The 23038-nt window shown below is 43.3% G+C and overlaps 1 protein-coding gene across 2 annotated transcripts in view; it reads right to left on the bottom strand.

The window, feature by feature from the left end:
- IGF1R (insulin like growth factor 1 receptor) overlaps window positions 1-23038 on the bottom strand; it is a 175480-nt gene that overhangs the window by 138920 nt on the left and 13522 nt on the right. For both annotated transcript variants that reach the window (XM_068695769.1, XM_068695768.1), the window contains exon 2: window positions 8904-9449. In XM_068695769.1, the coding sequence (XP_068551870.1) occupies window positions 8904-9449 (546 nt within the window). The remainder of the gene's footprint in view (window positions 1-8903; window positions 9450-23038) is intronic.

Genomic DNA, 23038 nt, shown 5'->3' with positions numbered 1-23038 from the left:
TACCGTGATCAGGGGCAGCAGGTTTGGGTTCTGGCTTGGTGGGGGCTCCTTGGTACTTCTGGTTTGTTGTTTGGTTGGGTTTGTGTGTTTTTTCTCCCCTCTCCTACAGAACAGCAGTTGCTTGGATCCGTTTGTGCAGCGCGAAGCTTCCTGGGTGTCACACGTCAGAGCAGCACGGAGCGCCTGGGAATTAGCACCGTGCTTGTCTGATACCTAGGGACAAACCTTGAGAGCAGCACGCCAGCCCCGCAATTAATCCAAAAGATCTCCCTGCCTTTTTAACACCACGGAAACTACTTCAACCAAAGAACAAGGAGATTTTTTTTCCTTTTCTTTTTTTCTTTTTTCCTCTTTTACCTTTACACCCCTTCGCCACACCCGTAGGGTGACCTATTTGAACCAGGCTGAAAAGCTCCATCCCAGCTCCGTGATACATAACTTCCATTTTAGTGAAACAATCCATCTGCTCCATGTGACTCAGAGCCTGCTTTAAGAATGCAATACTGTTTAGGCCAACGGTTGCACCGCACAAAGTGTTTTGTTCACATGCATTCCTTTGGGATGACAGAGCCTATCCACGGCTGTAACGGTTGGGGCCTGTGGTTTTTTTCCCTCATCCGCTGAATGCTGCAGTGACTAAGCTGACAAAAATTCCTAGCCAATTATAAACCCACTTAAAGAGACAGGCAACCCCCCTGCAACCTTGCCTTGCCATCCTATACGGGAAGTTTCTATACATAGAAAAACATCTCCTCCTCCCGAGGCCTGCGCTGATAGAAAAGACTTTCGCTGCACGCTCGACACTTCCAACATGCTTCCCAAATGGCATCATTTCACAAAACTGCAAGCTCTACCCCATCCACAAGCCTGCATCTCCCTCTCATCACCAAAACAGCCCCCACAGGAGAAGCAGACCCTCCAAATGGGTTTCGGTAGCATGAAGCTGGAGGGACGGCTAACGGGGACGAGGAGCCTCCAGAGCCAGAGAGCACGGTTTGTTAGGAGGGGACAGCCAAGCGCCTATAAACCAAATGTGTTGCAACAAGGAAAAAACCCATCACGAAGGTCACACTGATGTACAGGCTACAAGTCGGAGCCACCTAAGAGCGTCAGCTGAACTTGAGCAACAAAGAGAACTTAGAGTTGCCTCGAAATCCCTCTGAATGTGCAAATCAGCAACCAGATTCCCCAAAACACCAGCCACTGAAATCCCTCTGGATGTGGAAATCAGCAACCAAACTCCCCCAAACATTCTAGGAGGGATCCTCAAGTCACGTGCTGAATTCACGCTCACCCTCATCATCAAGGGCCATACAAATGCATTTAATAATTAGTCGGGGCATACAGAACTATGCCGTGGGCAGGTAACTACAAGTTCATTTTGCCCCACAAGATACAGTAAACGAGGAAAAAAAGAGGGAACAGCATGGGCTTTGTGAACTTACAGGCTCTTAGATTTAAAAACTCAAATTATGGGCACCTCAGCCCCGAGATGTTATGGTGGGCAAACTACTTGCTAAATCATTTTTAGCGCTGAGCTGATAGCACATGCACATTCCATTCCCAACACTGGAAACGTCGCCGGGGAGGGGGAGGAAGAGAGCGCCCAGAGCTGAACCAGGCTCAGTTCACCTCAAAGAGGGGAGAAAAAAAAAGCAGGTAATTGTACAATCTGTATTAACATACTATTATCCAAGCATCTTTTATTACGAGTTAATTCTCAGAGCCGTAAACAGACTTGAGAAGGAAATCACGCTATTAGCGGGAAGGAAAGCTAAACAACAACTGTTTCATCACTGCTGAAGACTGAAAACTTGGTTGCCACATGAAAACAGCTTATGAAAATGCTTAAGGACAATTCATTCCTACGTTCATGTGTGTTTGGGAAAGGAAAAAAGAAAAATGGCACCCACTATTCAAAATTTATGGGGCACGATTCCTCTCCAGGATTGAATTTAGGTGAGTTTCACCTTTATTTCTTATGAGAAGTCAGCTGGCGAGTTCAGTGAACGTGCTCACGTGCCCACCTCCAAGCCTCCTCCAGCTCACTGCAGCCAAATTCAACCCCAGATCAGTCACCGCCAAAGATCTGGCTCTACACATTCCACACACACGGACAGCTGGGCGGTGCACAGATCTTTTTAGGGCCCCCACCAAGATCAGAAGACTGCAGCTCGAGCTCACACTTCGTTAGATGTCTGCACAAGCAATCCCTGTCGGCACAGAGATCCCAGGACAGGCAGCCACCGCTCTGTCGCTGCTAGCTGGACTCCTTCATGGCAAGAGCCACCAACATCGAGAACTGCAGCAAACGCTAAGCCAGCTTCGGTTTGCCTCATCCCTGCGACATTTGCAAAAAAAACAGCTTTCCTCTGGTTTTACAATTGACATTTCCATGACATTTTGCTAGCTATTCCCAGTTCCCAGTTGTTTTGCTAATTTATCATAAAATTTAAGGCTTACACTGCATGTAATTAACAATACAACTGTCTGCTCTGTTACCAAACATTTGCCTACTGAGCACCAATGGTGCCAGGAAGTCCCCTCTAAGCAGGTTAACTAAAGATAAGGTTCAAATTTAGTGCCATGACAACACAAGGATGCTTTTATATTGTCTCATAAAAACTGGCATTGTTTTATCTCCCCACCCATTACCACAGAGTATCAGGAGAAACTCGACCAAGGAGTTAACGTACATGCAACCCATAAAACCAGGGGTTGACTGTTTGCCACAAATCATCTCAAATTATACTTATATAGTTCTTTTTCTGACAATGGAGCAGTTGTTTGGCTACAATACTTCACGTAAATCCATACCGTAATAGCAATCAAAATTTCTAAATTTTGTGAGACAGATCCCAAGCCGTTAAAGAGAGGCGTGGAGCAGACCTCAAAGGGTCTTCTGCCCAGCCAGCGATCAGTCCCAGCATGTGTAACAGGCTTTGACAGAATGCACAGAAAACTGGCTGCACTTCCTACCTCAAGCAAAGTTTTTGTGGGGTGTATCAACTTCAAAACTGATAACCCCCATCTCTTGGCACTCAGCATGGTCAGCCCAAGGCCTGTGCCAAGCAGTCTGTGTTACTGGGGAACAGGCAGATCCGTTTAAGCATCCTACTGTTATCTGTAAGGTACTGTACCTCCACTGAAGTCATGGAAGCATGCACTGATCTCATTCCGCTACATATGAATTTCCTTTCTCTATTCCTTTAGGAAGAGCAGCACCAGAAGAAATAAAGGATGCTCACTGGAAAATGCGCATCACCTGGTGAGCATCCACCTTTGGACTGAAAAATGAAGCATGTCAAAGCAAATGTAAAATAGCATGTTTGGTCAGCAGAAAAAAAAACTGCATACACGTGAATAAAAAATACACAAGAATCAAGCCCTCTGACAACATACTGAACTTTTTCCCCTACAATTTCAAGTTTTTATTCTTTACTCCAAAAAGTGTGCAAAAGTTCGAAATTTTTGGAACAATTAAAAATAAAAACTGTGGCAAAGAGTCACTGATGCACACAATTAATTTTGTCAAGCCTTTAATACTGGAAAACAGAACTTCAAAATGTGAAGCCCTCCCAAAAACACTGCACATTTACGCCAGAAAGCAGATAGGGAGCCAAGACAAATATTCAACACTCGCACTTAGTTTCTGGTGACTGGTACAGAGGCTGCAGGACTCGAGATGTTCCCTCCCAGGTTATGGCATCTTGCAACAGAACTTTGCTACGGAACAAAGAGAAATGGCAAGCATACGTTTGTTTAATTTTAGCCCTTTTCTCAGAATATAAACCACTGCTACAGTAATTAACTGCAGATTGGCCTCAACTGCTCTGCGGCCATTCCAGCTTACTAATTAAATATGCTCTCACAGCCATAATAAAAATTCTGGGAAACCTTTGGCTGAGGAGCAAGCTTCTCAGGAGGGGAGCGAAAGTCAGGAAAAAACTTCATTCAGAACGAAAACACTAAAAAAAAATTTTTAACGTGCTCCAGATTTTTCTAACTCAGTGACACCAACTGTGCCTTTTACGATTTTTTTTTTTTTGTCTACCCTTCTATTTATTCTTTTCAGAAGATGTTTGCTTGCTGGCGAGTTTGCATACCAACCAACCAGACAAACAACCTGTCCATTTCAAACTCTGTTCAGGTTTGTATGTTGTTGTTTTTCAAACCCAACCAGATTACGATGAGCATTATATACGCTAGCTTCACTTACCATCATAGCACATCAAAACTGCTTGCTACAAAAACTTTAAAAGCGTATTTATTGTCTCCTGCTGGTACAGGCAAATTCTATTACCTCTCAGGGTTAAAGAAACAAACAAACAAAGCAAAACCACACACCCTTAAATGAAGCAGCAAACAAAAAAAAATGCATGCAGATGTAATTTAAAACAAAATAAGGGCAATCTGATGGAGCACCGCTGGCTCCCTACTCGTCTCTCCTCTCTCTGTCCCCTCCCTTCATGTCTTCATATTGTTCCTATAAGATCCGTGTTTCTCAAAGACGGAGGAGTACTGAGGGTAGATTCCCTGAGAGGGAAGAGCACGGAGGAGAGAAGGGAAAAAAAAAAAATCCCAGCACATGGTTTCGCCACTACTCTGCTGAATCACCAGGGAGCAGATTCCCAGATGGCGTACACTGGTAAGTACCGCACAAGTCAATGGAGCTATGTCAAACGATACCACTCGACTGCATTATCTGGTGAGCTCCATGTAAACAAACAGGAGCAGATTCCGAATATTTGTGAGAATACATCATGTTACTGTCTCCATATGTTTAAACATTTTAGTGGAAGGTACATATGGACCGCTCTTCCCACTCACTGTCATTCTCTCCCTCCTGTTCCCCATTCCCCACATACACTGCAGCTTTTCAGGCCACCGTCAAACCAATTCAGAAAGGAATAAGGATACATTTTCATTGAAAACATTTTGTGCTCAGTTGCCATCTGCTTCTTTATCAGCCTCCAAATCCTCACATGCCTTTTCTGTGGTCTTTGGTTTCACACATTTGGAAGCCTCGCGTTTTTGGCCATTGTGTTTTGCAGTGCAGCCTACGTGAGCTATTGTTTTTCATGTCAAATTCACCTCTTAAAACATGCGCTTATGCTTATGGCCCTAATTCTCTTGACAACATCGATTTAAACGTGTTTTTTTTTTCTTTATGCCAGTGCCAAATTAATTCTAAAGATCCCTCATGTGCTTCAGATACTCACTTTCATTGTTTTTATGGAAAACGTGCTTATTCTGTCCCCAGAAGCTTCAGCCGAAGCCGTTACGCCTTCGCGGCAGGGGGTAGCAGTCTGTCCTCCCCTGCCTCGCCAGAGCCCTTGTTCTTCTTTTACCAGGGTAGCAAAGGATGATTTTCAGCTAATACTTGATGGAGAGTTTCTCCAAGTTAATTGGGGGGTGGATGTAAAGTGGGTGAATAATTAAGATGCAGCGCAAAAAGAAAAAACACACACATGTACTCCACAGATCGTATATGTGGATCTCTGCTAGTTTTGCCATTGCTCTCTTACAGACAGTTTGCCAACTTCATTTTTCATCGCCTCTGCAAGTGCAAAAAGCTCCTTAGGAGGTGTTAGCTGGACTCATTCAGAAAACCGAACACAAAGATTATGGTAGACAAGGGATCCTAAACTTCCAGGCAGGCTTTCACAACTGTAATTTACATTTGGTTTATGCACAGACCTAGCGACCAAAGCAGCAAACCTCCAAATTTAGTCATCAACGGAAGAAGATGGAAAACAATGGAAGTCTGCTTTACAGTAGGTCAATGGACAGGCGAAGCAAGCGTGTCACCAGTGACTGCTCTTTCAAGGGGCACAGCGGGAAGGGTTTTTCTGGTTCTCACATCAATCGCTGAGTAAGATGCAGGCAGCTTCCAGAAGTGTTTCCAGCAGTCACAACTGCCAGAAGGAGGCAAAAAAAAAAAAAAGAGAGGCTATCATCTTATTTGTGTGTCTGAACACTAAGTTTTTACCTTTTCCATCTCTACCTGTGCCCCGAAGTCCAACCATTCATGGAAACAACTTCAGAAATCTCCTTTTATCTTGAAAGAGGTTTTTATGTGGACCTGCAACCAAACTGAATGAAGCACGGCTGACATTTGATATGCCAGAAGAGAAGTAGGTGCAAGTCAGAGAGATGATAGCATGCCAAACCCAACAGAGCATGCCGCGGCTCCAAAGTGAGCGAACTAGTAAGGCTGCTGCCTTGGGGCACTCAAAGGTAAAGGAATGTATACTACACAGAAACCAGGGCAACAAAACTGGCAGAGACACTGCCGACACTTCATGCTGAACCTTTACAAAAAAATTTTTAAAGTTACAGCTTCTTTGTAGCTTGTTCAACTATAGAAACGTCAATGGATTATTCTAAGTCAAACACAGCATATCCTTCCCTCTCTCCTCCCCTCCACCCTCAACATTGTTCCTGCACGAGTTATATTGAAGGAAGCACAAGGTTTTTCCTTTGTTTGTGAGCAAGAAAGAGAAGGAAAAAAACAACTTCCATTCAATGGCAAGACTAAACAGAAGCCAGGCTACTTGAAAGTACTAAGTGTTCCCACACAACGTTTTACCCACCAACTTGAGATCTTTCAGCGTAAAACCTACCCAAGGACAAAAGAGATTTAATATACCCTCCTCCACAGATCCAGAACAAAGAAAAATAAAAAGGCATAAATGAACCCTGAGTGACAGACAGAATTTTCAGTTCAACATTACTGTGACGCACAAGGAGAATGTCAGGGTTAAATTAGATACTACACTAGAAAAATATTCCCTGGAAAATAACATGGGTCTCCTGTCTTTACTGGTAGGAAAACGCAGATTAAAAACACCCAGTCACTTGAAGTCCTTGCTTCTATTCTTTTTCATGTCCTTGTGTAGTTTCGTACAGCGTATCCTCTCCAGGCCAGGAGTTCATTGCCAATGCGTTCAAGCAATCTAGCACAACAGACAGAAAGCTTCCTTTTCAACCACTGGACATTTACACCTCCCTTGTTTTTCTTCATTAAGGGAACACTTTGGCGTTGTGTCTTTTTTTGTTGTTTGTTTTTCTTCAAAACAAATGGCTGGCAAATTAAAAGCCTTCCTCATGAAGTCAGTGGCTTATCGGGACTAGCAGATTAAATAGGCCCAACCTTCTCACTCTTTATTTAATAGAACTTGGCGATTCTTGTTATGCTATGCAACCTAAGATACTCTAAACCCACATTGTTTTCCACAGCGTAATACTCTTAACAAGCCTTTTAAGGCTCTTTTTCAATACTTTCTTTCTTCTTCGTGATCTCCCACAAAAGGAAGATGAAAGCATATAGGAAAAGAAAAACATTACTTACATCTCTGCTTTAAAAGCGCTGCCATCACAGTATAACTATGACCTCATCTTATCTAAACACATCTCTTCTCATGTGCATTTGGGATCCAAATTATGTTAACATTCCCCTAGAAGTCAACAGGCTTTTCTTGCACATTACTTTTGTCTACTCCAAACAGCCAGAGCACAGAGCAGAAAGCGAGTTGTTGTATCCCATTAAAAACACTACTTATACCCATTCAAATCACTGAAGGCAACGAGGTTGGCACAGGAATCACCTCGGTCACCCTCTGCAGACAACCAAGCTGCACTCTTAATGAGGATATAAATTCGGCTTGCTGAAGCCTAATGACTCACGGCAACACAAAGTAAGAAAGCAGAGCAGCTCACTTCCCTCACCTCCGACAAGTCATGCAGTCTTCCAGTAAGAGGCTGAGGGGCTTTCTTCTCTTTATTTAAACACTGCCTTTATTTCCTGGAAGAATTATTGATAAAATCATAGCCCCACAAATGCCTTTTCACAGAGACGTTTTTGGCATGTGGTCACTGAAACTGCCCTACAAGGTGCTTTAATTTCACTTCTAATTGAACGTGAGGGCTTCACAAGCACCTGATGACCTACTTAAGACATAAACACACAATCAGCTCTCCCAAAGGACAGTAACCTGAACAGCCCTGTTTCTGTTTTCTCTCACACAGGGGTGTTTCCTACCATCTAGTGTGGTAGTCAAGACTGCCCATGGAATTTAGGAACTGTTCCTCCCAGTGACGACTGCTTGTAATTAAGCCCCACTGATACTGCAGGGCTCAGCTTTCATAAAGTTACAGGATGAACTCAAAAAGCCTGCCATGTAATCATGTTATCTGAGTAAACTATGTATTTGTTTACTCTATTTTTAAAAAGTGAGAAGAGATCAGGTTTTGTTTTTTGCTAATGATTGCTATCAGAAAAACACGAACTCTGTCATACCAGGTAAGAACAAAAACAGGCAAGGATAACTTCGCCGAGAGTCAAGATACCCACTGACTCTTTAACACTGCACACTGTACTGTAACAAAAATGCTTTAAGTAAAAAAAAAAAAAAAAAAAAAAAATCTTAGGTACAGAATTTGTCATCACAGAAACTTCTGAAGGTGCATGCCAAGGGAGGCAAAGAACAAAGTCAAAGTGAGTTCAGTAAACAGCTTCAGCGTGGCAGCGACCGGGGCACACGTAACATCACTTCAGCGAGGAGGAGGACACGGAGCTCAAAAGCCACCTCCTGCTGAAGTCCTCAACCCAGCTGCACGTTAATTCTACACTTAAACACCTGGAAACTTTTTCATGGGGAAGTAATCCAGGAAGCTTGAGGGTTTTTGATACTTTTGGGTTGTTGTTTTTTCGATCAAGTGAGATGATCCTCTTCTAGCTGAGGAGGAAGGAATTTATCTGTCTAGTTACTGGATAACTCGTCATGTGGACTACATACCAGAAGAAAAGTTTAAGTTACTAATGAGCTTAAAATAAAACCATAAAATTAAACCTCTGCTCCACAAAGAGGTAACAGAAACACAAGCTATTCGTTTCTTACTTTTCTGGCAGTGGTTGGTGGTCCAGCACCGGTAGTTGTACTCGTTGTTAATAGAGGTCTTCTCGCACAATGGCTTCTCTTCCATTGTTCCTGGACACAAGTCCCCACATTCCTTTGGAGGTTTATTTCCAACAATGTAGTTATTGGACACCGCATCTAGGATGAGAGACCAGTCCACCGTGGAGAGGTAACACAGGTCAGAGTTCTTCTCAATCCGTATGGCCCCGCGGGTTATGTTCCTCAAATTGTGAAGCCCAATCTCTTTAAGATTTGTCATTTCAAAGATAACCAAGGCATAGTTGTAGAAAAGGTTCCTCCCACGAATAACTGTGAGGTTGGGGAAGAGATCGCTGAGGCTTTCCAAGCCTGCCACACGGAACAGCAGCAAATAGTCAGTTATGACAGTGAGCTTTGGGAAGCGGAAGTTGCGGTAATCCTCTGCTTTAGAGATGAGCAGAATTTGAAGGAAACCCTCAATTACCGTACAGTTCTCCAGACGTTTCAGCTCATGGATATCATTGCGAATGTCAACATTTGGCCCACAAACTGAAAGTGTAGAAGAAAACAGGAAAGTCAGTAAACAAAACATTTTTAAGGTTTGCAGAACTGTAATGCACATTCACTCTTCCAGTAGCCATAATTTTTTCCCCAACTTTATTAGGCTGCCCTGTTAAAATAGGAACCAAGTAACTGCTTTACATATACACTGAGTATCTATTTCATTTAACCCATCACTATTAACGCTACCAGCAGCAGCACAGGGCCACAAGCCACGTCCTTCAGACGACAGAGGAACGTTGTGTGATCACTGCTGTTGAAAAGAGAGCTGCATTAGCTTGAGGGACATAAACTCCGTTCATCTGCACACCCTGCTTCAAATTACATCATGACACACGTGCGAGCAGGCCAGGGGCTCAGCCACACGACTCCCAAGAAGTTGATCAGCATAGACAATAATCCCCTGGTCGTTACATTACTGATTTACATCCCCTCTACAGCACCTTGATACATGGACATAAAGGTGAACGCTATCCAAAAGATTCCAACTTATGACTTTTTGAATCACTCTTTCTTCCTGGGGCCACAAGGAGAGCCAGCCCTAGTTTTCGAGGGCTTGCCTTGCGATGGCTTGATCAGCAACCCCACAAAGCCCACAGAAAGCTCCTCAGCACCTCCTGCACTGCAACTGGGAGGAAAAGAAAGTGCTCGGACCTGTAACTAATGCATGGAATTCCGCTTTGCATGTTCCAGCGAACCAAGCTGCACTCATTTTGGCACCAAGGCACAAAAAAAGTTTCTCAAGTTCTAAGAAACACGGGATCAATTTATTTACAAGAACACACAGCATCACAGCGAGGAATTTCCCTTGGAAACAACAGGCTGAACTCAATGCACTCGAGAAAACAATGGCCCAAGAGGACTGGTCCCTAATAAATCTGTTTATTAGGTCTTTCCATATTAGACAAGTACCACAATAATAATTTTAAAGGGGCTGGAAGAAAAGTACTAATAATACAATAATTAGACACAAAACACACTTTGATGTAAAACAAAGAACTATGGTGTGGAGAGAGCTGTTGTTCTTGGACTCCCTCAGACTTGGTCTTCCGTGGAAAACAAGGAATAAAGACTCCCCAGAGTAGATAATAAAGCTGCTTGTAAGCAAACAAAGTAAAATACCAATTTATTTGAGAAACCCAAAACTTAAATAAACTCCAAGCAATTAAATTTTGTGGAAAGGTTCTCTTCTTACACATGCTAGGCTTAATTATTTTAACAACATTTTTTTTCCTCAGACAAGAAATAAGTCCAAACATAAACTCTGGAGCCAAAAATATTAATTCTAACCCTGACAAACTCTCTAGAGATTCAGAAACCACTCTGACAATCAAAAGCAGTCCTTCTGTCCCACAATTCTTATCTAAAGCTAATAACTTAAGCTAACAGAGGATCCAGGATGTGAACATGCTAAAACCATAGCAACTCTAACATCCAACAAGGACTTAATAATATCCGACAAGGACTTAAAAAACAGGTAGGACACCAAATGATTACTGGCAGATAATACACATTAGGGGCAAAATAAGAACCATGCTTCCGCGCTAGAGGGACAATGAAAAAAAAAACTAACCACAATAGGACAGGATCTTTGCTAAGAAACAGATGTTTTCTAGGCAACTATTACCTAGTCTTCCTTCTATTATGTATTTTAATGGGAACTGCTGCACTAGAAGTAGCCACAACCAAGAACATTCATTGCCTAAACCTTAAAAACAAACAAGAAAATCCTAATGTACCACGCAAAACACTTGGCCTTCAGGCGCAGCGAGATAATAAGTTCCCCTTTTAGCATATAGTGAGTACAGAATTGCATACTACTGCCTGGAGTAGATGTGTCAAACCTTTAAGCTCAAGAAAATGACACCGAAACAAAACAAAAAAAAAAGAAAAGGTGAATGGGTTGGCCATACCCAGCTCTAAAAAGCCAGACGGGAGGGGAATGTGAAAGATACCCAAGACAGTAGCTCTGGTAATAGATAGTCACATGAGGCAACAATGTGGGCTTCCCATCTCCCAGATCTGTAGTGAACACAACCGTGACCTGGATGAAATTGCTTTTGCAAGCTGGGATCCAAGCCTTGCTTTCAGCTTCTGAAACTTTCTTCAGAAAGACCCATCCTCCCACCCATCCTCAAGAGACCGTGCCCTCTGCCCGAAGCACAGCTCAACAATAATATCAGCAAGTTTACGTTTGGACATCAGGCTTCTCCTTCCTTTAGGAGGGAAAAAGAAAAAAAAAAAAGTTAAAATAGAGCGTTTCTCCAATTAAACTGTTTTGGTTTCTGACTCTACCTGTTGGCAGGACAAGGTGAACAGAATGGTTCCTGTTATGGCAAAGCAAAAGTAGCAAAATTTATTTTACTGCCATAAAATTTTAGAAAGCTTAGCTGCTCCAAGCCCTTTATTTTGTTATAGAAATAAAATTTGCACTTGCGCTGACATTTTGCAGGCAAGGTTCCAGAGTGATGGGTTTAAAAACAGCTGAGTTACAATACCCTAAAGAACAATTTGTAAGAGAAATGGCAGCAACCGTTAACTAAAGCATTATATATCTGTCCATGCATCTATTCCGAGGCTGGGTTTTCTAAGGCATATTGGTTTTAGCTTTATGTTTGTTTCAGCTTGAAAGTTACTTAATTTTAGATATTTAATGCTTTTATAAATCAATGAGATTCCTAGAACTTTATGGAAAAAGTATGCACTCACTTGCCTCAATTATGAAACATCATCCCCTTAATACTGAAAGGATGAAGTCCAGGGGGCTCGAATGTTAGCAATGGCTTACAGATGAGCATGCTGCTGACATTTGTGATTTAAGAACTTATTAGTCTATCTAGCAAATTGTGTTTTGAGAACTTGATGCATATAATGAGAACTGCAGAGACCTAAACGTGAAGTAGGACAAGCACCTTGGCCCATACTGACATTTGGAAAAAACAGTTCCAACTAAAGCAGCATTGGGTTGTTTGTTTTTTTAAAATTCTTTCAAAGTTTACACTGTTCACAAAAGTTAATTATACCACAATGCATCATCTTTTTCTCACGTTTTTCTCCCTGCCCTGAAAGGGATTATATGAAAAACAAATTAATCAGAGCTCAAAGTCTACTACAATTTCCATTTGGCAGTGCTGTGTTTTCTTTGGATCCCATTTTAGAGAAAGAGTATGCAGACTTACAATATAAACTGACCTGTCAGACTGAAAAGCACATAAAATGCTCTTTAGAGTATTTATTTTCCATCTAAGAGTTTTCAATATTCCTGCTTATATTGTTTTTTTTAAATATGACCAGTGTAACTCATCTTTGCTTTGTGTTCTGTTCCCAACTGGAAATTCACTATTATGTATTTATTTTGCTCACTAACAGCAAAATAAAAACGCAGTATCTGTTTTTACCCTGCCGTGAGTCTCAGGTAGGTTATCAGCTCCGGGATAACGGCCACATTAGATTTATGCTGTTCTCATTCAGCTGCTTGCAGACTTCCCAGCCTTTCCATGAACTACCTACCTTGTCTCAGATTTATTCTAAACCAAACCTAATTCTAAGTGGGAGATTACTTCTTTAAATAAGTATTTATGTATTTGTTTAAAAGATAACCTCCAAAATACAATAGAACAATGAAGAGAAGCAATATATCCTTTACCAGATGAACACAAACACCTCTCTGGAATAAGGCTTTAGCCCAGAAGTACCCACCTGCACCTACCACACAACTTGGGTTCCTTTTTTCTCAGGGACAAACTGCATGGAAATTTCCAAAGGTAGCACAGAAACCTGCTTCGAGCTGCAGTCCTTCTGAGGAGCTGCAGCCCATTCCTAGTCACAGGACAAATCTACACCTGATGATGAAACCAAAGAGGGCCAATGAAGAGCTCAACCTAGCAGTTTCTTTTCAACCTCTACTACGGCTTGCTAACATTCATTTTGATCAGACCTACATTTTGACCTGGACAACAGCCTCGTCACCTTGAGGAACCCGCGGTATTTAATCCTCACCCACCACCTAAGAACCATGTGCTCCATCCATGGCTTTGCTCTTCTTACACCTCCGCTCCTTATTGCGCATCAACCACTCCGGGAAGCACTCGCCTGCTGCCCCGCAGCAGTTTGGAGGAACCACTCTTTTTCCAAAACAGTATGCTATGAAAAACAAATCAACACAAAGCCTGCTGCAACTCCTGCCTGCTACAGCATCTTCTGTCACAGCCCTATGTATACTGACAGCAACTGATCTGTTACTGACACAGAGGTGTCAGAGGCAGGACCCCCAGCTCACAGGTATTCGCTGTAAGGGTCTGTTTCCTCGAAAAAAAACTGCAAACATTTCATCATGGTGTAGTTCTTTGAATCAAAGACGAGCTCTTGCTTCCAGATTTGATATTGCTCCAGGTTACTCCATTTAAGAGTTCTAAATAAACAAGTTTTTTAAAGCTTTTTCTTTGTGAAAAAGAAAAAAAACAAAACCCACTTTACTTCACATTTTAGGCCTTGCCTTGGGCCTGTTTCTTAGGGCAAAGCTGGAAGCCTGTACTACCCAACAAACAACCATCCCCACACAGCTCATCACCAGACCAGGGACAGCCGAGGCAGCACCACAACCCCATGGCGAGCCGATGGGCCCTGACAGTGCCCACCTGCATGGCCACACTCGCTTCTGACAGGAAAATTGGGACACCTGCCCTTAACATCTGCTTTCTGGCCCCGAGATGAGCTCCTGCTCACCTTTCTCCTGTTCTGTGTGCCCGTGGTGTGCTACCAAAGCGAGCTGTGAACTGTTGTTTTGCCTCTGTGAAAACTCCCTCCTTTATATCAGTGTGGGGGTACAAAGCTTTATTTAAGTAAGGAGCCTGGATACCTTCAGCTTTTCCCTTAAATAGGAAAACATGAAAAACAACCACATATCTCGTAATGCTGGTCGCTGGAAGAAAGCAGTGAAGACATAGAAATTGTCCCCATTTCCTATCTTCTTCCTGCCCGAGGGGTGTTAACGCCCATCCTGAGGGTTATCTGTGATCCATAAGGTTCAAAAGCCGGTTTTGTTTATTTTGATTATTTTGTTCATCTGTTTACTTTGTATTTATTATAAATGGAGGGCACTTAGTTGCTCAGCTCCTCACAACCCTGAAATACGGCACAGCGCCAGCAGGTACAGTACATGACCATCACCGCTGGACGATTTACACAAAGCGAGACCTATAGGGCCCAACAGAAAAAAAAAAAGTCAGTGATGTTGGGCAGAGCAGCTCGCTGCCACCACAGCCACCAAAGGAAAGCCTCCCTCTGGCAGTAGCTCCCCAGGAGCACTGCAGCGAGGCCATCTCTCCCGGCCTGCTCCTGCTCCTCCCCGGCCTGCTCCTGCTCGAGTCGCGGTGGCTGAAGGCAGCGACGCCGCTCTCCACAGCTCTCCTCAGGCTCGACCACGTCATCCTTCAGTAATGTCAGCACAGAGCCGCAGGACTCGCAGGGAGATCAGTACCTCTTCCGAACTGAGTTGTTTACTCCCTACAGAGCCGCCTCCTTTTCACCCTGTGTTTTTTTAAATCAGATCTTTATAAAAAATATATATTAAAAAAAAGTGTCCAAAGCAGCTACTGAATGTGGCTGTGGTCCAGCAGCGCTCATCCCAGATCCACAGCATACAGTGTCCTTTTCAAGGCACGCATCTCCCCCGTTACAGTCTCTTTCATAACAACAAAGAAGGCGCTTATTGTACCGGATGGATTCAGATCTGCATAATGCATAATGGTCTGCATATTGACATGTTTACTATATATTGGATTAACTCAATAGAGGGGCTGTCTGGCACACTGGAAAAAAAAAAAAAAAAAAGAAAAAAAAAAACAAACAGCAGTGACAAAAAAAGATCTTGCAGGCACTTGAGGGTTAAAGAACAACTTCAGCTGGTGGCAGCATCCCGGCCTTCAGGTTACTTGAAAAACTGACTCGAATCAGGTTACAAAAAAGGTACTAACCATACAATAAGGCCCTTCAGCAGATTTAAAAGGAGCCTCTTTCCTAAACAACTGTAATTGTTCAGAAAGGAAGCAAAAGGACACATCGGTGGAAACGGAGAGTAAAGAGTCTGAAAACATTACGCCCATACAGATTATAAACAGGGCGAAGCAAAACTTGATCTTAACCCCTCTCTTTGTTCGTACTGCTACCTATTATGCTTGCTTTAAGAAAGCCATCAGAACAGTCATACAGCCCCGAAGAAAAAAAAAAATTTATATATATATATATATATATGATTTGGCCATCTCTGAGCAGGCTACCCACAGTCTGGTACTAAGCGGAGTTCAGCCCTGTAGTTTCACTCCAGGATTTGTAAGGCCAGGTAAGGCTGAGAAGGATCTCATTGGCGACCACAATTTGCCTTCAAGCCTCTGAAAGGCTTCGGCACAGCTGTACTATATGCAGACGCAGGAAAAAAAAATTACTCCAGAAACATACGAACTCTTTAATTGCATACTACGCAAAGAAGAAATTAAACGTGGAGCTCACAGAAATCAGTGGTTGGAGCGATTTCTTATGACACTTTATATTAACACAGGCTTCCACCACCCACTACGCTCTTGGTTTTTGCCTTCGTAGTGACACTATGAATGAAATATATATTTTAGTGTCTTTAATGTACTTACACAACCTCCCACAAAATTTCTGTAACTCTCTAAGCTCACCTATCCTGTATGTGTCACATCAATCACTTGCTCTCTTCCCAGGGAAGCCAGCTGCTGTGTTACCTCTTGGGATGTCAGAACTGGTAACAAGGAAGGAACTAAACCTCTACCCCGTGATTTGAGCCGTCTCCCAAGCCACTGAACTTCTGCACTTCTTCGCTGAATACACTGCATCAACCACTCAAGGTTTACCAACGTTTTCTGATTTCCTCTCTGCATTGTGGAACAAAAAAAGATAAAAGGCACTCCACATGCCATAAAACATCCACCAGTTTAGCTTCTGCTAAACAAGTCCACAGCTGAAATTCAAATTCTGTGTTTCTAGCACTGGTGCAGCGCTGCCATCTTTGGCTTGCGAAACATGAAAGGGAATGCTCAAACCCAAACAAAAAACAACTGTTTCCATTTGAATGCAAGTCTTGAGAGTGTTCTTGTTTACACATCTAAGGCCCGGCTTTTTGTTCATTTAATTAAAAGTCAAGCTTTGGAGGACAAAGCTAGACCACAACAATCTTCTCAACTCTCAAGGGACTGGCGATTATACTGCAATGTAACCTGTCATTTCTGGGAAATATGGTCTGTGATCATTAGCTTACCCTGTGTCCCTCGACACTCCCAACGCTATTTTACAGCAGTCCTCTCTCCTAGGTTTGGAAGGAAAAAGTGGTCTTGTAAGGGGCAAATCAGATTTGGTCCACGTAACCAAGACAGACTGGATTCCCCTTCTCCACACACGTTCTGGTCGTCTCCCACAGCCTCTTGGAGAACACCCGTTCTATTTTAATTTTCTCTTTTACCGCTCTAACTATATATTCCCAACCCAAGGGCCATTGTGTTACCGAGCTGCCCAGAACAAAACATTGACAAAAACAACACACAGAAGGACTACAACCCACATCACAAACTGAGACTGGCTCTGCCTTTTTGCTCTTGCAATTTCAGCTGTCATTGGCTAAAGATATCTCTGGCATTGCTGCTTTCCATGAACTTCCTCCAACTTCCCCATAAGTGTATACAAAAAAAATTCAGAATAAATCACATTTCTGTCCCTCATCTCACTGACTTTCTCCCTGCCAACATTTTACTTTGAATGTCAACAGGAACAGCAGCTCCACAAAAACAGAGCCAACAGAATGAACTGAATCCCTATAATAATATTGATTGATGTCTTCTCTACACGGCTCACCAGAGCAAGTAGCTCTAGATTTAGCCTAGCTCACATGAAAGCATCTTCATGACAAAGTCATCCCCAAATTAATCCTCTCTCACCAAGACTGCACTGACCCAGCACATCCCTCAGGGGCTCCTCTGAAGCCACATCTGTTAGCTCCTGCGCCTGCAATAGCAGACCACAAGTGGCTCACTTGGCATGGGTTTTTGTTTGTCCTCGCGGGTTCACAGGGCAAAAAGGGAAGAAGGTATTGCAAGGCTAAAAACATTTAAGTGGCTTGAGCTTGCAGGGTAGCACTTGAATCCCCGACCATCAAACCAAGTCCAAGAAGCACCACATCTTGAACTTGGTAATCTGTACATCCCAGGTTACAAAATGTGTGCAAGACTCTGCTTCTCAATAAAAGAGAAAAAAAAAAAAAAGCTAACAAAGATCAAATCTGCAGCAAGTCCCTCACCCATGAGCATCCAGTATGTGTCAGACAACAACAGTCACTGCTGGAGCACTGTGGTCAGCACTAACATCCCTGGTGAGGTGTTTGTGTACTACAGGTGAGTGAAGGAGGTTAGAAGCACCAGCTAAATGCAATTGCAGAGTAATTCCAAGAACTACACTGTGGCACTTCAGGCTCACAATATGGTCACGTTGGCCAGCTTAAAAGAAAATTGTCCAAGTCAAACAAAGAAAAAAACTCTGCAAAAGAAAGCAGGTGAAGCCTAGATTACGAAAGACAAGCTTGATCCTCTTGAGAAAGACTGGCATCAAACCTCTGTGCTCCTCTTGCCCTGCAGAATCGCTTTTCTGACAGCGCCACGAAATAAAAGCATGCCATTCCGCAGAAGAAATGTAACACAGAACTGAGTAGGTGGCACGTTATGATCAATAACTATGAGCATAAAACTTCCTTTTTTATTTTTTTACTGGGGTAATAATGTTTAAACTCTATGCCAGTAGCTTCAGCCTAATGCCTGCTAAAGCAGAAATGGAAGACTAGAATTACAAGCTGTTTATAACACTGAATTTATGTTTCACAATCTGTGATGACAATAGAGCTTAACAAAAATTGTCTCTCCTGGGGACTGTTCTTCTCCACCTTTAAAAAATAATTGTGTGCATGAATTTATTTATTTATTTTTGGAACAGTTGTCTACGCATCCAAGTGACTCAGCAACTGGCTGACAGAAACCTATGGGATGTACACTTAGGATGCAGGGATAAGCAGCCAATTCTCCCAGAATGAAAAATCATCATGTGGCTGGGCTCAGTAACTCACAGTCAGGGACTCTGCTCCGCTGTTTGCTGCCTGCCGAGCTGCCATCCCGTGCTCATCTAGGAAAGTGGCTTCTCCGTCAAGTTTACCACGATTTATTTTATTTCTTTTCTAAAAACTGCGTGGCCAGCGAGGCCGGATCATTCGGACTTCATTAGAAGCAAATTGCCAAAATGCTACTATACTGCATTCATCTGCTAACGGTCAGCAAAAGGATTAATAGAGAAACATCAGCAAGTTTTACGTAGCTACACAGAAATCCACAGAAAAAAATAGAAAGCTGATGTAATTACTCTTAACAATATGTAAGATGTGACTACTATCCTATGCTAACAATCTCTCTTTCCTGGATGAAACAAAGAAATCCTGCGTTTTCTGACCTTCCACAATAGTTGTTTGTTTTAACAAACTGAACCGAGACTTTAAGACGATTTAAAGAAGCACCTAATTGCATAGAAAAAAAAACAAAACAATGCTACCAAACATCATTTACCGAACAGGGAGCCCTCCCATCCCTCCCTGCACATGGCAGCCACGCAGCTGAAGATCACATCGGTCGTGCTGCGACCTGTTTTCTCCAGGCAGTTAAAATATGACCAACTCACACCCCCAAAAAAAGGGCTTTAAAAGTATTAAATTACACATATGCAAGTGCTGTGGGGCTTTCCAGCCATGAGCTAACTAGGTTGGAAAAAGAACCTTCCTCTCCAAACACCAGGTGAAACACGCAAGCTGGCACCAGAGGCAAGGTGACGGGTTCAGGGCTTATCGACTGGGAACCGCTGCAGCAGAACAAAATTTAAGACAAATACAAACCAGAGGAGCTGTACCAGTAGGAGTCCCCATGTGAACTCACTCCTCTGGACAGTTGGGTGCTTTTGACTTGCTTTCAGTGTCACAAAGAGCCTGTCCAGGAAGTGCTCCGGGCACTGAACAGCAGCATTCACACAGGGTATTTATTGTCCCAGAGGCATCCCAAGAGCAGGAACACTGTGATACCAAAGTGCCTCTGGCCACAAACAAAGCTCTCTCAATGCACATAGGTGAGAAGTAACCCAGTAAACACGGTTTAGCACAGAAAAGCAGTGCCCTCTGAGACAGTCAGCTACCAGAAGCTCGAGTTTTCATTCCTCTGAAGATAAAGAACCATTTCCCACCCTACGTACAGAATTGTCACAATATCTGTACAGATCTTCTGCTCAACAATGAGCCGATCTTCCCTGTAAAACACTGGGGGGATTGTTAAACAAGTGCCAATTGAGGTGTACTCCATCACTTGTTCGCACACAGATTTAAATTCCAGGTGATATTTCAGTTGTGCATTTTTATACAGCCCAAGACAGTGGATTTCCAGCCCCACACACAGCTTTAGACACTGCCCATGGGCACAGCGGATAATGCACGACATTATAATTCTGGCTAACAGAATGATTTAGGCATTTAATCAGCCTAATTGTACAGTTCTTTTGCTTGGCAACCACACTTATTGTCACAAAGATGTTAAAACATTGTCAGAAGAGGATAGAGGCAGAAGTAAAAGAATTATAGTTCTTCCTCCGGCAGGAGGAGCCTGGGATTTCCCAGCTACAGAAGCCAGGATGTAAAAGCTTGCCCTAATGCATTTCTGACCAACCCACCCATGAGAAAAAACAGGGTCAAAGTGGGTTAAAGAAATACAGTCCTGGCATGCTTCACTCAGAAAACCATCACCAGCGATCGCCTATTCTGCTCCCTTTCTGAGCCAAAACTTGGTGAGAGGAGAAAGCGTTGGAAGAAAGGGCTGCAGGAGGTCACGGGAGACAGGACTTAGAGCTAAACCGAACAGCATCAGCAAGCCTGCTGGAGGCTTGGACACGCCAACTTCAGGCGCCTCCCTCCACCGGGATCTGCAGCTGCACACGCTCGTTCCAGAAGGCAAATCAAGGCCAAACTTGCTTGAGATGGAGATCTGGAGGCTCAAAGACTGTCTTCATGGTTATTTTTTTCACCCTGTACCTTGCATACAGAACACACTCATGGCCAAAATACAGCTGCAGAACGTATCCTTACACCGAGTTGTGCTCGCTCCCTGCTCTTGTTCCTCTATTTGTTCTGGTCATGAAGAAAGTGACGTAAGAAAGCAGAAGAAACGTGAGCCAGAAGGAAGAGATGCATAAAGTCGAGGAGACAAAAGAGCAACTGGAAGAACAGAACAGAGGACTAGCTCTTACCTACGTGATTACCACTGAGTACACACAAACACAAAGTTCACTATTTCATTTTGCACTTACACGTCACTGTGGGTTTCTTGCTCGTAAGTTCACTGGGATTGGCTAACTACTAAATGCTGATTTGTCACTACATTTTTACATTCACTTTGTACTTTTGCTAAACCAAAAGATGAGTAATGTATTTACTTAGAACTAAACATCTTTAACCAATTCTACAGAGGAATGCCTCAGCAAAACCAGCCGCTGGTCCTACAAGGTAAAGGAAGAATCTCATCCCCACTGCCAAGGATGCATCACTGCAGCAATCCCCAGAAGTTTTCTGCCTATCATTACAAGAAAAAAAACACAGTGTAGGTAAAAAGGATCTGCTCAGGAAGAAAAGAGAACAACTCTTTTCCAACTGCCCGTGACAGCTCGCTTGAAGGCAAAATCACTCGGAGAGCACAGCTGACGGACGGTCCTTGGCCTCGCCTCACTTGTCTGACAGCTCTACTGGCCTCTCGTGTTGTGAAAGAAAACCACTCTATTTGTGCAAGGCTAGTTGGTTCCATGTTAAGAAAACATATCTGAGCAGACTGTGCTTTGCTTTACCATATGCCAGCTTCATTCAGCTTCAGAAACCAGGAATTAGTCCCCTTCTTTCCTCCGCAGTTAACCAGCAATTTAGGGAACAGACAGGCGTGAATTTACACACCACCCCCATATCTGGGAAAGGTCACACGCAGGCACTAATGCCAAATTTTCTAGACCGCTCTGGAAAAGGCAACCACCCAAAAAACGGGAGTCCTGCAGTGATAGACGTGCCGGGCAGCACCACAGCAAAAATCACATCTGGTGCCTCTGTGGGTACCAAGAGAGGGCTCGTCCCCATCCTTGCCCCTTTCCTCCTCCCTCTCTTCCCACCTTCTCCCCCAAAACAGGGACTCACCTCCAAACGGCCACAATGCTCTCGTGCACCCTTGCCTGAGGGCTGATGGCACTGAAGCCAGGCACGTTTTGTCCCAGCTGCTCCAGTCCTGCCCAGCATCTTTGCAAAAGCCCACAGCTATCAGGCACCTCGGCCGAGGCACAGCTGCAAATGGACTTTTCATTCGGTACAGACAGCACAAAAGGGTAATATTGGGTAAACACCACTGAGGAGTCCTGCTTTAACCTCAGTTCAGATACCTAAAGTTAAGTCAAACCAAAGAGGAAAATGAAAAGCAGCAAAGATGAATCAGAACGGAACTTCCACGCGCTGGAGGGGAGCTGCTGCAGTTACGCTGCCAAAGCCTGAACCACCTCCTTTCCAACCCAAGTCATGTTTAGACATTCCTGGCCAAATTAATCCAAAAATCCCAACTGAAACAACTTGTGCAGGAAAAGGAGAAATTAAAAAAGAAATAGAGGCAATCTAAAGTCAATGTAAAGTATCATGTATGGAGCAAAATGCTTCAGGATCGCAGCAAGAGGTTTTGTTTGTGCGATGGGCCAAGTCCTGCCTGTGCTATCAGTCCTTTCCAGTCGCTGCCCTTCCTTCACTGCATTAAAAGCAAAGCATCTTTCATAATTCCTCTGAAAGGCCTGAACAAGTGCCTGAACTTCCACGATCTGCTCTCTATAGCCTTGAGCAAGTGTGACAGGAAATGGACACTGCTCTCCTCAATGGCTGCTTTCAAGCTTTAAAAATAATAATAATCATAACGTCAATCAGCATTAGGCCTATTACCAGTTTGGAAGATGCAGACCAGGAAATGGGGAAGAAGAGAAAAGCAATGGAAAAAGGAAGAGGTTTGATCTTCATACAACCCACTTGAAAAATCCTTACTTCAGTGAACTGGTAAATAAGCAATTTCAGATGTTTTAAACACCCTGTGCTACCTTCTGAAACCTAGCCGAGCTAACGAGAAACGGGTTAATTACATCCCTGATTCTCTAGAGTATTTCAGCAGGCTATGCGTTACCTTCTCCCGAAGGGACAAGGCGTTCTTTTGGTTATTTAGTTTGTCTAAACCAAACAAACACAGCGTGGCCAGTGCTAAGGTGGCCCTTACCGGCACTTCCACGAAAGCAAGGGAGGACAGGGCTGCAGGTTTTCTGCTACTACAAAGCACTTAAACCGATCTGCTCCTCTGACATCCTCTCCCTTCTCGGGTACAGATCACAAAAACAACTAAGTCATCTGACTTACTGGGGAACATCCTGCTGATTTTAAAAAAAAAAAAAAAAGACATTACTTGAGAGGATACAAAGCACCACCTCCT

Source organism: Anas acuta, chromosome 12 (assembly GCF_963932015.1).
Source record: "Anas acuta chromosome 12, bAnaAcu1.1, whole genome shotgun sequence".
Classification (NCBI taxonomy): domain Eukaryota; kingdom Metazoa; phylum Chordata; class Aves; order Anseriformes; family Anatidae; genus Anas; species Anas acuta.
This window is presented reverse-complemented; position numbering and strand designations above follow the sequence as displayed.